Source organism: Phoca vitulina, unplaced genomic scaffold (genome assembly GCF_004348235.1).
Source record: "Phoca vitulina isolate PV1807 unplaced genomic scaffold, GSC_HSeal_1.0 scaffold60, whole genome shotgun sequence".
Taxonomy (NCBI): Eukaryota; Metazoa; Chordata; class Mammalia; order Carnivora; family Phocidae; genus Phoca; species Phoca vitulina.
The window spans coordinates 1,521,460-1,537,576 of NW_022589763.1; the positions used below are offsets into that span (position 1 = coordinate 1,521,460).

At 49.0% G+C, this 16,117-nt stretch overlaps 1 protein-coding gene across 1 annotated transcript in view; it reads left to right on the forward strand.

Annotated features, from left to right (window-relative positions):
* Nucleotides 1-16,117, forward strand: part of CD99 (CD99 molecule (Xg blood group)) — a 33,748-nt gene that overhangs the window by 15,590 nt on the left and 2,041 nt on the right. Inside the window, exons 2-9 of the mRNA XM_032391182.1 lie at nucleotides 1,165-1,197; nucleotides 1,626-1,670; nucleotides 2,817-2,864; nucleotides 3,522-3,590; nucleotides 6,369-6,413; nucleotides 7,748-7,801; nucleotides 9,214-9,327; nucleotides 15,589-15,645. Of these exons, the coding sequence (XP_032247073.1) occupies nucleotides 1,165-1,197; nucleotides 1,626-1,670; nucleotides 2,817-2,864; nucleotides 3,522-3,590; nucleotides 6,369-6,413; nucleotides 7,748-7,801; nucleotides 9,214-9,327; nucleotides 15,589-15,645 (465 nt within the window). The remainder of the gene's footprint in view (nucleotides 1-1,164; nucleotides 1,198-1,625; nucleotides 1,671-2,816; nucleotides 2,865-3,521; nucleotides 3,591-6,368; nucleotides 6,414-7,747; nucleotides 7,802-9,213; nucleotides 9,328-15,588; nucleotides 15,646-16,117) is intronic.

Here is a 16,117-nt window from a genome sequence, read left to right on the forward strand (position 1 = left end):
GTGCACACACACGATGACATGCAATGTATACACACACCTAACATGCCTACATACACACGCCCACGTGCACACAGACACCTACACACACCTGCACGTAGGGACACACGCAGACCATGCACACACGTGCACATCCACACGCACAGACCACACCCACACACACCTGCATGTAGGGACACACGCAGACCATGCACACACGTGCACATCCACACATAAACCACACCCACACACACGTACATCTATGGACACACACAAACCATAAACACATGTGTACGCATCCCCGCACAGAAACCACACCCAAACACACTTACATCTGTGCACACACGCACACGCATGCCCCACGCACACGCGAGAGAGGACACAACAATAGAGCACCGTCTGTCTGAGGCGTCCCGTACTACTGAGCACAGGCCCACATTGAGGCGGCTCCATGCATGTCCGTGCATGTTCCTGAGGTGGTGCAGACGTCCCCTCAGCTTCTGGACACTCCAGTCACTGTCCGACCTGCGCTCAGTCCCCTCACAGCTGACCAGACAGTCCACGCGGGCTTCTCCAAAATGTCCTTACGGTGCCTTTTCTGCAGCCCATCCGAAATGGGCACTTGGCAATAGCACGGGAATGGTTTCAATAAAAACACTCGGGCCCGGGGAGAAGCACAAGGAACAGCTCCGCAGATTCCCCATTCTCTGTGATCCCAGGAGGTCAAAAAACAATTTCTGTGTTTTTCTGGGTTGTCTAGTGATTCTGCAAGAGATGCAGGTTGGCTGTGTAGTCAGAGAAGTTGGTCATAAAAGGGGATTTTTTTCTGTCCGTCTGTGTTTTCCATCACATACAGGAAATTGTTAGTCATTTTTGCAGAGGGTCTGCTCTTCATAAATGATGCACGGGCAAAATTACCATGTTTTCCTACCGCTGTAACAGCTGCTAAATTTTAAGATCACCAGCCGTTTCTAATGTAAACTATCATCCAACGTTTCGGCGTAAACGTGAGCGTGGTGAAGAGATGAGAAGTTCCGCCTCCATTATACGTTTTAAAGAGCGGCTAACTGTCGCAAACATCACGTAATCCAGAAAAATTTCAGGCCCCCCTCCTTTTTTTTTGTACTGTCTTCTTAATTTTTACGTTTTTATTTCCCCGATTTCTAACCAGACTCTTTGTCCTCGTAGGCCAAGATTTCGATTTGTCGGATGCCCTTGGTGGTGAGTCCTCTTGAAATTTAATATTTATAAGGTGACAGATGTAATAGTAAACTTTTGACTTAAAACGGACGATGAGTGTTTTGTCTGAACATAGTAAGTATATCGAAGTGTGTACCGGGGTAAAGGGACTCACGCAGGAGGAGGAAAAGCCGGACGCTCCGGGTAGGGGAGGTAAACCTTCCCAGTGGGAGAACCCCCATGCTCTTGTCTCAGCACATGCCGTGGCCAAAACCAACCTGTGCACCTGTCCGTGGCGGTCCTGGTGGGCTCAGAATTCATGCTCTGACCCCCGGCCGCCGCCTGAGCAATCAGGGGGAGTGGTGCTTTGGACATTTTCTGACTTTTTTTTAAAGCGCATGGAGCATCGTCGAGACTTGGCACGGTTTTCTACCTTCAGGTCTTGCTGATTCAGTGTCTTTTCTCTGTAGAAGACGACAAGAAGCCCACAGCACCCCCGAAGAGACCCAGCTCTGGTAAGAAGTAAACGGGCTGGTGCCTTGCAGGAGAGACCCCCACCACGCGCGCCCTCCCGCTCGCCCCAAGAGCTGGTCCAGACGTAGACAAGCATAGACACGAGTGGTTCCGGGGGCTCTGGACGCAGACTGGTTCCTACTGGAGCGACGTTGCCAACATTAGCTACAGGGTGCCATGTTTTTTGGGCAAGACCGGGGGCTGACGTGTCTCAGGATGCTTTCAGGTCGCTTGGACAGCGCGTCTGGATGCTTTTGGATGTGCGTTGCCTAGGAGAAGAATTTGGGGGACTGAGTTCCCCGTAGAACACGTGAGCGAACCCAGGCTCCAGCCGCTAGGACACACCCGCCCGTTCTTGGCGGGACTCCTTTCAAAGGAAAGTCGGGAATCGGGAACAAGGGTCTGATCCATTGCTCCTGACCCACCCAGACAAAAACTGATGCCAAAATCATGGAGGTCTTACCACTGTTGATTCTTTTTTTAAGTTGTTTTTAATTGAATAGGTTTAAGAACAGGGCGCTCCAGCCAGAATGTCCCGTCAGGAGTGAACACATAGCACCTGCTGTGTTCATATCCGTGTCCCTGTGCACCACGGACATGCAGAGGATGCTGGATAAGAGATTGTTGAAAACCTGGATTTTCACATAGCTCAGTGCCTTGCGTTGGGCGGATCCGCCAACGTCCCTAGATGTAGCTGGAACTTGGAAAGGGTTCATAAAACCAAGGCAACCCGTGATGCCACCAGGAAGGGTCCCATCATTGCACTGAGGGAACCCCAGTGTTGGTGCACGCCCGTGCAAATCCGGTGCCTCGTATCTGCGCCCACCGCGTTGCGTCTGCCTCACAGAGGGCGCTGGCCACGCGGGAGGGGTGGTTTCGGACGGGAGGGGATTCTCGGTGGGCAGAGTTGGAATCCCAGCTCGGCCCACGTGGCGCCATTGATTGGTACATTCCATTTTGTGGGTTTTGTTTTGTGTCTTGCTCCTTTCCTCTGAGAGGTGAGGAATTTGGCTCTTCTGTTCAGACCTGGGTCAGACTGGTACTCGCAGACATGTTTGGGGAGGTGGGGACGCAGGGATTCCTCCGTGTGTTTAGGGAGCTGAATTCCTTCCTGGATCCTCGGTGTTAACGGCCCGTTTCCCTTGCAGACGATGATGGGTTCAGTCTGGAAGATGCCATCGGCGGGGGAGGAAAGAGTAAGTACCTTCGGGAAGTCTCCTGTGTGGCTGACTTGCTTAGGATCACCAAATTACCATCGTTCCCAAGAGCCTTGTCCCTCTCAAGTCAGAGCGAGCTGTTACCACAAACACGTAGAGAATGGCGTATTGCTATTGGCCCTTGTTGGGTTTCTAGTTTTCACCCGTGTGCTTTTGCTTTTATTTTAAAAAACGGGCGAGCATCGTTTGGAATGGCATAAGGTTGATGTGAGCACCCTTGCCCGGGCGTGTGACCGGTGCACTCACTCACCAGGAGCCCCACCCTCGCTGGGATGGTTTGTTGCTGCCATATTGAAATTCTCAATGTGGTTTGAAAGAGGGGCCCCGCATTTTCGTGTCACACTGGGTCCCACGAATTCTGTAGCTGGTCCAGGCGCCTGCTTTAGTTTCTAATGGAAATTTACGGAACTCTTGGAACTGTTTGGTTCTCTTGAAGGTAAGTCGGGCAGCTGGATGATGATGGAAAGAAATGGGCAGGTGGCTGTGTTTGGGGGTCCCCTCCATGAGGAAGGATACACTCCACTTTCTGGTTGTTTGGGAAACCATCTGTAGGCAAACTGATGTGTTTCATTTTTTTGGTTTTGGGGGGTTTTTTGCTGACTGCTCACAAACGCAATGCTTATGTTTTACCAACAGATGACCCAGTGCCACCTAAACCACCCAAACCGAAGCCTCATCCGAACCCCAACCAGCCTGGATCTTCTGGTAAGACCCCCCTCCCCTGCAGGGGTGCTGTGCGTTTCTCAGAGAGTGGTGGTCTCGCTGTCGGCCGAGAACAGGTCATTTCAGATTAGTGAGGGCTTCCTGGGGTCTCTCTTTCAAAAACGCAATGGAAGAGATTTTACTTATTTTTTTTTTTGACAGGGAGAGAGTGTGAGAAGGGGGTGGGGCACAGAGAGAGGGAGAATCCCAAGCACGCTCCGTGCTGAGCTCAAGAGTCCAACGTGGGGCTCCATCCAATGACCCCCAGATCGTGACCTGAGCTGAAATCAAGAGACGCCCAACCGACTGAGCCACCCAGGCGCCCCTAAACTATATATTTGTCCAAATAATGGATTTGGACAAAAGTATCAGCTTTTGGTTTCCTGCTGGAGAAGCTATTGGATTTTCAGCCTTTTTCCTTTTTCTGACATATTCCAGTATATTTAGAATAATCCGACTAGCACCTGTTTTCTGCATTGGACGGCTATGTGAAGACTTCAGATTCTGAGTGGGTTTCTTGCTTTAGATTTGTTTAATTTTTAACGCATAGAAACATAAATAGTCTCCATATTGTGCCACCGTCAACATTTTGGCGGTTGCCTTCCCTAGTGCTTTAGACGGGATTTTAAATGAACAGAATTCTAAGACCCGATGATGTCAGTCTTTTGTTCATACTCTTCCGTACCTCATGCTGTGCTTATTAATATTTCATAAGCATTTTTTTTCATTCCGTTTGGTTGTTTTTATTGTGCGCCTTTTCATGGCGGTCATTCCGTTGCAACATCCTTAACGTCAAAAGTGCTGTGTCTTCTGAGGCTGGAGAAATACAATTCGCAAAGCAAACTGAAGACGCCCTCATACCTTTCCTTTCTTATTCCTTAAAAGAGATGGTGGGAGTCAAACTGTTTAGGTCCGTGTGTGCTATGGTTTTTGACATTTTTTTTTAATTGCCGTCAATTAAATGATCACTTACGGATACTCTCTTCAGTCATTTATTATGAAAACATTTCCCCCCTTATTTTAGCATTTGGGTATTTTTCCCAGAGCTTTTTTGGCAAGTGAGCCTTTAAATGTATGTGCATGTGAGTCTGTGTTTTTCCCCGTGGGGTCTTTGATGTTTGAATGGCTTCCCTGCGTTTTTGCGGCTCTCTGTTTTTTCCCTTTTAATTTAACACTCACTTAGTCATTGTCTCTCATCCGTCTCAGGAGAAAGAAAACTGTCCTTTTATTGTCATTTGAATGGTTTCCAACGAGAAATCGATTTGGAGAGTGCCGACCATTTGCAAAATTGAGCTTTTTGCTTTGCATTCAGTTTTCTGTCCTTCTTTCTTGTTGTTGTTTTTATAAACATTATTTCTAAATTGCTTTTCCCTATTAATGTTTGTTTCTGTGAATACATTTTATGCCCATTGTTCTTCTGCTTATTTCTGTGATACAGAAAGGAATTTTGTACATCTTTCCTCACTGGCCACTTAATGATGAATCCTTATTACCTGTTAATAATTTTGCCTTCATTGTTTAGCTTTTATGAAAAGACTATCACATTATTAGCAAAACTATTTTTAAATCAAATGTGTATATATTTTTATGTTTATAGTTTCTCTTTCCAGTTTTATTGTATTTGAATCATTTTGCCTTGGCTAGAAAACCCATATTAAATTTCATCAAGTGCATGTGCTTATCAATGCATATGAGCATTTAGTTTTCTTTTAACCTGTGAATATAACAAGGTATATTGAAGGATGTCTTTCTACACATTACATCCTTGACTTCCTAGAATAAACCATACTTGGTCATGATAGGTTTTGTTAAACTGATGGGTTAAATCTGATATGTATCAGCTAGCGAAGGCTGCGTAACAAACTATGCCCAAACCCAGTGTGGTTTAAAATTTTTTAAATTGTTATGTCTCAGGGTGTCTGGATGGCTCAGTCAGTTGAGCATCTGACTCTTGGTTTTGGCTCAGGTTGTGATCTCAGGGTCATGAGATCGAGCCTCAAATCTGGCTGGCACTCAACATAGAGTCTGCTTGAGACTTCCCCCTCTGCACCACCCCCCCCCCCGTTTTTTCTCTCTCAGTCTCTAAATAACATAAATAAAATCTTTAAAAAATGTGTTATGTGTCACGAGTCAGGGCCAGGCTTGGCTGATCTCTGCATGGCTGTCACATGTCTGTGGTCAGCTGGTGGGTCTTCTGGTGTTGGCTTGTCTGGGTGACCTCAGCTGGGATGACTAAGGTTTCCCTTATGTGTCTCCCACACCCTGCCACTAGGTTTTATGAGCCCCTCTCAAGGGGCAAGAGCATCAACCCCTATTTTAAAATATCGATGCGGCTCCCATTTTTCCAACTTACCGTTGTCCAAAGTAAGTCATGTGGCCGAGTCCACAGTCAAGAGGTGGGCAGAACATGCCACCCATAATGGGGAGAGTGAATACCTAGGGCCATTAGTGCCCTGAATCTATACCAGACAGATCCCTTTGGGATTATCTTATTTATATTCATCCAAAAGATTGGTATATGCTTTCCATTTCTCTTGGTATCTTTTTCAGGTTTCCTAGCAGAGTTTTTGGTAAGACGAATTTTAGGAGTTTTAAAATAGAATTGGGAATTCAATTGTCATTGCGTATTTGAGAGGTTTCTTCTATAAAGTAGAGCCCCTTTTGGATTCCCCGTGCCTCAGATCTGCTTTGGATTTTAATGGTGTTTTCCTTCATTCCAAGACATCGAGACCTCCCTGACAGTCCCAATATGGCGGATGACACTGTGTTTTTGTCTCCTAGGTGGTTTTTCAGATTCCGATCTCATCGATGCAGCATCAGATGGAGGTAGAGTTAAGACTTCTTCTCTTTTCTCTCTCTCACCCACCTGCTGTACACAATGACGTCAGGGCCTACAGTCTTACCCTCAGGGAAATCACGGTCAGCTGCTTGGAAATCTCTTCCCACCTCTGCCATTTGTAGATGCAGCAAGGATGTGGCCGGTAAGACCTGCCCCACCAAGGCTGCTCCCTGGGAGCTGTGTTAATGGTTCAGGGAGCTGTCTATCGGCCATATGCATGGGGCTGGAGGCCAGCTGATCGGGCACTTCTCAGACATCGCCTGTACTCCCCAGTCACCTGTTAGGTTTTTTTTTTTTTTTTTTAGATAACTAACTATTGGGTGTCACCAATGGCCTGTGTTCTATTACTTAATGAACATAAAAATGAGAATGAAGTCATGTGACCCTCGTTGACAGCATTACAATTCGAAACGCAGATTTTCCACCTCTCTCTTTAAAATCTGAGGTTAGAGTAGGGTCCAAAGCAGTACTTAGATATAATATATCTTGTATAAATAAGTAAAAATTTTAGTATACAATAAATATAATAATATGTGTTTATAGTAGTTAGAATATATTAAGATTTATTTTACTTACATGTAGTTTGTCTTAATGTATACTTACAGTTGACCCTTGACCGACACAGGTTTGGTCCGCATGGGTCCATTTATTTTGATAAATGCAATATAGTCCTGTAAATGTACTTTCTCTCCCTTATGATTTTCTTTCTTTTTTTCCTTATGATTTTCTTAATCGCGTGTTCTTTTCCCTAGCTTACTTTCTTGTAAGAGTATAGTATATAATACACAGAACATACAATGTATATGTCATTGACTGTTTATCAGTAAGCCTTCCAGTCAATGGTAGGCTATTAGTAAGTAAGTTTTTGGGGAATCAAAAGTTGTATACGGATTTTTGACTGTACGGGGGTTGGATCCCCTAATCCTCTTGAGTTATTCAAGGGTGAGTCACAGGTACAGATCCTGGGATTCAACAGGAATGTGCCTTGGATCACCCCATAGCTATGGTCCAGGTCCCAGGTGGGCTCCAGGGCCCTGGCTGGGATTCTTCCCAAGCCCAGCAAGAGGGGTCAGAATCCATGAGGCACCCAGGACTCACTGGCTCACCTGCAGCCCACCATGGGAGGAATGGTTTGAGTCAGCAGCTGAGTCTGGGAGCAAGTCCAATGATAGGTTCAGCAAAGCAGGGACTCAACAAAGGGAAAGGACTCTGTGAGTTCTTTCACAACTCAGGGTCCCAGTAGTCGATCTTTGGGATGATATTTTCTTTACCAAAAGTCTTCCCGATGCAACTTGTCTGCAAGCCTGTTTCTCCCTCGCAGGAGGTGGTGGCGGTGGTGATGGAGGAAGCCAAAAGCCTGATGGGGGGGAGCAGGGTATGTACACATGGTTTCTGATGTCTTGGGTTTCTTATATGCACTGTTGAGAGAAAGTGGAATGCAGCGGTCAAGATCAAACCTAGAGTGTTGGCTCTGCCATCCTAAAGATGATGGCCCGAAGCATCAAAGCGCGATTGCTTTGTGCTGTGCATGTCCGAAGAGCTCTGCTGAAGTAGCTGGTTGGTGTTCTTTAATAGACTCAGCAAGGGGGTACTGATGTGACCCACAGGTTAAGTTTACTCATCTTCCCACAGTGTCCTAAGAAGGAATACCATCTATATTACCTGGGGTTCCCCAGAGAAACAGAACCATTGGGATCGATCTAGATACAGATGTAAGTGTAGGATATACAGAAAGAGATTGATTATAAGGAATTGTCCCACATGATTATGGATGCTGAGAAGTCCCACGATCTGCTGACTGCTAGCTGGAGGACCAGGAGAGGCACTGGGGTGGTTCAGTCCCAGTCCAAAGGACTGGGAACCAAGAAAGCTGGGAGTGCACGTCCCCACCTGAGTCTCAAATCCCAAGAACTAGGAGTGCTCATGTGCAAGGGCAGATGAAGATGGATGTCCCATCTCTATGCTCTGTTCTGTTCAGGCCCCCTGTGGATTGGTTGATGCTCACCCTCATGGGTGAAGACCACCTGCTTCACGTAGTCTGTAGATACAAACATTAATCTTTATTGAGAACATCCATATGGACATATCCATAAGGAATGTTTTCCCAGCCATCTGGGCACCACTGAGCCCAGTCAAGTGGACACAATTAACCATCACACCATCCTTGATTGACTCATGGAGTGGGATGTCCTGGGCACCTGCCACACCGAGAAATAGCTAGCTGTCCACGTAGCACAGATACACGTAGTGTGAGTTACTAATAGTGCATGGAAACTCCATTCCAGTAAGTCAAATGAAAGTAGCAAAGGGGGTCAGTGGCTTTGATTTTCAGAAAATGCATGAAGAGGATGATGCCACACCACCTCTGAGTGGTCCCAGATGGGCGCCATGCACTGTGGGCCATGTTGCCTCGCCTGAGACCTTCCACCTTTGACTGTTAGGACCCCTGCACTGGCCACAGGGATGGGAGGAGGCAGGGTGTGTCATCCACCCGAGACCTGTTTTGCATTGGAAGCGATATACGTAGTCAAATGGATTCCAATTCCAGGTGGGACTTTAGGGGAGCAGTATGGCTGGCCCTTCGTGTCATGCAAATGGATTGGAGGCAGTGTTGGGAGTTGGGCAAGGCTCAAGAGTGGGGTTTCCTCCATGGACACCCTGGGACCCTGTGTCTTGACACTCAATCGCACCTTTTTCCTGTGGGTGGGGCCTCCAGCCACCTGTCCTGTGCGTGGTCTGCTCTCCACGAGTGTTCCACGTCACGGTGCCCTATGCTTCTTCCCACAGCTGACTCCCCTGGGGTAGTCCCTGGCATCATTGGGGCCGTTGTGGTGGCCGTGGCCGGAGCGATCTCTAGCTTTATCGCCTACCAGAAGAAAAAGTTGTGCTTCAAAGAAAACGGTAAGGTTTTTGTGGCCCCTTCCTTCTCTTTATGCCTTACTAACTTAAAAGCTGTGCTTTCTCAAAACTAAAACAATCCAGAAGTCCCCTTGGCATGAGACACGTGTGAGGTGGCTGATGGTTCAAGAGATCGCTGGGATACTGCAATCAGACTTTGTAGCTTCCATTCCAGCGCCGCCCGTGTGGAGTTGTGCAAATTTTGCAAGCCACTAACCACCCCTGTCTTTGGGTTTTCCGTCTCTAAAGGGGGGAGATGATCATCTGCACACTACAGGACTTTTGTGAGGATCCATAGGGTTGTGTGTGAAAGTCTTGACAGGTTGGTTGAAGAAATGTTAGCTCATGGAAATGTTTATTCATCCTTATTTATAATTGCTGTCATCTTCATCCCCCTTAAGGCAAGAGCGATGGCTGGGGTGGGGGGGAGCACCATATTGTTTTCTCCAACAATATTTGGTACCACCTTCCCACAGTGTCCTAAGAAGGAAGCATCTGACAGGTGCTCCAGAGGGCTTTTGGGTGGGATATAAAATTTATAGGGGAATGTGGAGGATATCATACCTACCAACATAGGGATTGGAACTCCATCGTTGGGTGTTTGGGGACCGTATGGGCAAGAGTCCCTGAATTACATAGGATTTGCTCTGATATCAGTAAGTTGTATTTTGAACATAGCTCATGTTCATGCATCTCTGGGTTGCTCTAAGTCTTGCCTTCCCTCTTGCAAGATGAACACGAAGGGTGGACTCTGATGTGGCTTTAGGAGTCCTGTGGGCTATGGATGGAGCCTCACGATGTCTAAACTTCTCAACCTGCCTGTGGTTTCAAGTCCAGATTCATACTTAGCTGTTGACCTCCATCCTCAAGGACCACTGCCTGAGGACTCAAAGATTTGAATAGATGGTGATACAAAATTTGACTATAGGGAGGGAGTCTACCCTAAATCTCCCATCATCCTAGATTTTTAGATTCACAGACTCTGGTTGTAACCCGAAATTGAAAGTCCCGGACAGACTGTGGGTTCAGAGATTTAACATAAGCTGCTGTTTGGCATCTCTTTTCTTGCAGCGAAGGGGAAGGGTGCCTGATTATGTCTATTTCCCACATGTGATCGGGTGCCTTCCATCAGGGGTGCTCAGGAAACCGTGCTCGGTTGCCTGAATGTTGAGCATCCAGCATGTCCACATGGACAGATGACTGAGGTCAAGGACGTGCCCAGATGGAGAGAAGACCAAGGTCAAGGATGTGCCCAAATGGAGAGAAGACCAAGGTCATGGACATGCCCAAATGGAGAGATGACCAAGGTCAAGGATGTGCCCAAATGGACAGATGACCGAGGTCAAGGACGTGCCCAGATGGACTTCATTTCTGCCCCCCTCTCTGAAGAGGCTCAGCTCAGAGCATGACGCCCAGCCAGGAGAGGACGAAGGCATGCCTGCTAAGTAACGATGCATGGGAAGTCTGGGCACAGTGATTTTCTGAAAATCTGTAGGTGACTTTCAAATCCAATTTGGATTTCCAAATCCATTCGGATTCTGGAGTTGCAAAGCACTTCTGTCACCTCGGGTTTGGGATATATGACCCCCTTGGATGTTATGATGCCGATTTGACATTCATATGCCAAGGCACAGGGTTTTGGGGAAGGACCCAAGAATCTTAATGGACTTGACATTGTCCCATACTTGGAATGGGATTAGGGACTTGGAAAACCAAGTGTTCCCCATCCCCCTGTACCCCATTCCTGGGTCTTGGTCTTTTTCCTAACGGGGTGAAAACAAAGTTCCTCAGGTAGATATAGTTGAATTCCCTAATTTCAAAAAATAACAGCATCCTTCCTGAAGAATGGGCTCGGGGCAGTCCGGGGCTCAACATATGCTCCTGAACAGCTAGCTAAATTCATTTATCCAGAATTCCGTACAGTCTCTCATTCTGCATGAGCCAAATGAGCATTGGGGGCGACTTTACAGTCTCGATTTGCTTTCTGGTTTTTATGGGGTTTCTGATATTCGCTGATGTAGATGCACAAAGAAAATGTAAAAAAAAAAAACGCAACGAGGGAAGGAAGCTGGTAGTTCCGATTTCAGTCATTAGGTGCCTTTGTCCGTAGCCATAAAATGCCCCGTGTTAAGACAAAGAAAATTAGGTGCTATTTTTCTGTAAACCCCAGGACACTGACGTAGGAGAATGAGTCTCTCTTCTGAGTATGCCATGAGACGTTTTGGTGTTTTTGACCTGTGTTGGTAGATGAACTCAGTGTCTGTGTCCGTGATGCCTTTTTATGAACAGACATAGAATTGAAGTGTTGGATCCAGGCATTGGGATCGTGAACATCCTAGACCTTTCAGTGGAGTCTGTGCAGGACTGTTGTGGGTTTTCTTGTCGGGATGGTGGTTTAAAGAAGCGCATACCCATGTGTAGCTGTGAGCTTGGACATTTCCTAAGAAGGATGTGGCCACGGTGCGTCCCAGCGCTTGAAGAAACCAAGGTTTGGAGGGAAAACTATTGTTTTACAAGAGTGGTTGTTTTTATAGAGGGTGGTTTTCCAGGACCTTGTCATTGCGTTGGATTTTGTAGGGTCTGTTGAGTAGTGCGTGAAGGTTAGTCTCCATCAAGTAGGTGCTCTCTCAACGCGGAGATGCATCCATCAAATCCCAGCAGTCTTGCTGTACATTTATTGAAGTGCTTTTTAGTATCATGTTCTGAGCTGACGCCCGGAACAGTATCCGTGGCCCACGAAATTTGGTGCATCTGTCCTTTATTCCTGGGGATTCCGATGTGTACCTCCATTCCTGCACATTTGGATGCGTTTGGATGAGTTTAATGTGGTTTTCTTGCAAATGGCACGCGCTGGTCTGTTAGGAGCCATTTGGGGCGTGGGCTCGTGGCTTGTGGCGTTGTGACGGGTTTGAGCGGCGAATGGCGTGGATGGTGACCTGCTTGGGCAGAGCGCAGCTTTGGGTGGCTGTCACTTGGTAGGCACGATTTGCTGGCCTTCCGTGTGCGTGGCGGCTGATTCGTGTGCTCACGGTTTCCAGCAGGTGCTTGAGGCGTTCCTGAGCCGACCTGCTGGCGTGTCCCTCGCCTTCCCCTCTGTCCCTGCTTCCGTCTGTCCCCACCTCCACCTCCCCCTCCTCTTTGAGTTTGCTTCCATCTCTGATCCGCGGCTGCCCGTTGCACCTTGGGCTTTCAGCGCCGCCTAAAAAAGAAAACCAAACCTAGAAACCCGCTCTCCTCCCGAGCGCGAAGAGTGTCTTTGTCGCACCCGGCGACCGCTGCCTGGGGCTTTGGACTCTCCTGAACCTCTCCGAAGTTTACCTTTTTGCTTTTTGTGTTGTTTTGTTTTCATTTCTCGACCTTTCGTTTCAGATGAGCCGAGGATGTAGGGACGAGCGGGAAACCGTGCGCGAGCCTGGAGCTGCTCCCGTATGATCAGTGCTTGTCCGCTAAGATGCTGAGTCTAAAGCAAACCCTGGCATTCGCCCTGCTCCCTATGGCTAGTCAGTTGCCATGGTGATGGGAATGCCTCCCTGATCCGGGATTCTGTGTACCCACCCCACCCCCACCCCCTGCAGATGCATGGAAGCTCATACTCTTATGTCGCATTAACGCGCAGGTAGCTTCAGGACGGGAAGAGGAATGCAAATATTTTCTCATAGACTTAAATCCGAGGGAAAGAAACCGCGGCGGGCCGGGTGGCGGGTGAGGGTGGGGAGGGGGCGCTTCTCTGCATTCATCCCGTTCGCGACCGTCCATTGAGTCGATGAATTGGGCCGGCCGGAGGGTCCCGAGACAAAGCCCACCCGGGTCGTAGGGTTTCGCTTTGCCGTGCAACTTTCAACGTCTGATTTCCCAGCTTCTGCAGTTCTTTGATGCGTTGCCCACTCCGTGTCCCACAGAGCAGGTCCTCACTGTCTCTCTGACCCATGTTATTTTTTTTTTTTTTCAAAAATACGTGAATGTCCCGCTTGACCCACTTCTCCAGGGGAGGAAAGGAAAAAAAAAATCCACTTATTTAGGAACCATCTAAAAATCTCACGATCTTAGAATGTTAAAGTCCATCGAGAATGGGGTGGAGGTTGTCTGAGTATCCGCACATCCTGGATCTTCCCGTAAACGTGAAGTTGTCCGTGGATGTCCCCCGCCCCCTGCCGTGCATGTTCGGGCATCTCCTTCCCTTGGGCGTAAACATTGCTTTTCTCATCTTGACCTTGTGCGGAGGTTCAGCATCATGTCCAGCCCCGGGGGTGGGATGGGGTGGTGATGATGTGAGGGCTGGGTCGCTGGCAGGTTGTGGGGTTAGCATGGGTGGTTAATGGGGAGGTGAGCTGTCGTGGGGGCTCTAAATGCTTTTCTCGTGGGTCGGGTCGCCCCTCCGTGGTCACCTTGGCCACCACCTGGCTCTTTGGAGGATGTCCCTGCAGATTTCTCGGTTCTTATAAAATAAGGCTTTTTCCCCAGTTAGCGTAGGGTGGGTCTGAGCCCAGTGTGTGTGTGCCCACCGCCCCCAAGAAGGAAGTCCTCCATGTGGCCTAAAATCAGGCACTGCTGGTCGGTGGTCCCGCAGGGCTGTGCTCTTGGCTCCAAATGCATGTTGTGTATATACATGAATAGTCCCCAGGCACGGAGTCCCAATAAGCTGCCATTTCCATGACGGTTCTACTAGGGACACGTGGTCCCTAGTGCAGACGAAAAGCATGTGCATTGCTTGTGTTTATTTTGAGATGTGGTGTGCGTGCCCTTTTCTGTTGGGAGGGCAGGGCAAAGTGGGTGGGATGCGGGGTGCATCCTGTGGAACGCGGTGTCCCCTTAGGGGTCAGGGGTGCATGGTGTCTCCGGGGCTCCTCCCCTCTGGGAGATGGGGAATCTGGCTCTGCATCCCCGATGGTCACAAGGCCTGGCCTCCCTCTTAAGTGTCGGCCCCCGGCCAAGGGCTGTATGCAGCTCCAGCAAAGAGCATCGCCAGCAGGATCTGGGAGAAGCCCCCGGGTGACCAAGCCCTGCTGGAATCACAGCCCGCCAGCACCAACGGTGCTGGTGTTCGTGCTCCATGCCACAGGAATAGGGATTCTGGGGAGCAGGGGTTGTGTCCTGCTCCCCAGAGGGCAGACACACATCCTGTGCCCTGCAGCGTCCACCCTGCTCCCCGTGCATGTGGATCCTGGGGTCCTGCTCCCCAGAGGGCAGAACCCGTCCTGTGCCCTGCAGCGTCCACCCTGCTCCCCGTGCATGTGGATCCTGGGGTCCTGCTCCCCAGAGGGCAGAACCTGTCCTGTGCCCTGCAGCGTCCACCCTGCTCCCCGTGCATGCTCATTCTGGGGTCCTGCTCCCTCTAAAGTGCGGCCGTGACACCGGCGTCTTCGGAAGGTTCTCCGAAAATTGGCGGTGTGTGATGGCAACATCGAAAAGCATCACAAGGGAACATGCCCTTCCACGTGTTGTCCCCAAATGGACATTGCCGTGACGACGCTTCCTTGTTCCAAGGGTCCGTGTTGCCCTTTGTTCTTAAATGTAGCCGGATGAGCTGTCCTGTTGCAATCTGCTCGAAAACCCGCGTGTGCCCCAGACCGCCACCTACCCCCTTCCGGCAGAAGACGCGCCATTGGTGCGGTCACGGTCCTCATGCAACTCTGGGTCTCCAGCAGGGGTCTGCGTCTGGGGCTGGGGGGTGGGGACAGGGCGACCGACGGTGGGATTCCTTGCACACCCGCCGGGACCCGTTCTTCCGTGACCTGCAGTTGAAGGCGCGTGGCGTGTTTGCTCCGACGGTATTCTCGCCCCGAGCGACGCACTTTGTACAAAGTCTCGAGCTCTGTGAACGGTCTGGGATGTGCTTTGCTCGGGGCCCCTAAGCGACGTCATCGAGAAATAAACGCCTTTTGCCAGTGAGTCTGTGTTTGCCAGTCTTGAATTCCGTCGACTTGTGCTGTGTATCTCGGTGAGGGGACGGTTGGCGGCCATGGTCGTGTGCGCTCTGATGCCTATTTGGCACATTCCCAAAGAGAAATTTCGGAAAAAAAAAATTTTTTTTAATTGACCGAGAACAAGAAAACCCGAAATCAAGCCAACGGGACCCCACGAGGCCGCCTTAGCCTTCGATTCCCTATGGACGGAGCTGCCCTGGGTGGGTCTGCGTCTCCGTCCCTCCAGGTCCTGCTGATTTGGGCGGGTGGGGAGGAGGTGGGGGGCTGACTCCGCTTGGCGGTGACATGAGGGGGCCTTCTCTGTGTTCACCCCCTTGGGGCATCTTTTGTTTTCTTTCAGCCGACCAAGGTGAGGCCAGCACGAAGAACCAGCAGAGCACCAGCGCCGACCAGCCAGGTGGGTCACGGGCCCTTGGGACGGATGTCTTCCCGCGGCGCGGGGCGTTGCAAGAAATCCTTCGCGTCCCCTTCCTTCCCACGGCCCGAGTTCCGGGGACGGGGTACAAACCCTCCGGGGCTTGAGGCACAACTTTGTGTCACGTTCTTGTGGTTCCTTGTGCAACATCCTCCTAGGAGAAAATGCCTTCTCCTATTTTTTTTTTCCTACTTTTCCTGGAATATGTATTTTTTTTTCAACAAAAAAAGTCTTCTATATTTTTTTTCCTATTTTTCCTGGAGTGTGTATTTTTTTTTTTACTAGGAGAAAATGCCTCTCCTTTTTTTTTCCCTACTTTTCTTGGAGTATGCATTGTTTTTCTAGGAAAAAAATGCCTTCTATATTTTTTTTCTACTTTTCCTGGAATATTTTTTTTTTCTAAGAGAAAAATGCCTTCTCCTATTTTTTTTCCTACTTTTCTTGGAATGTGTAC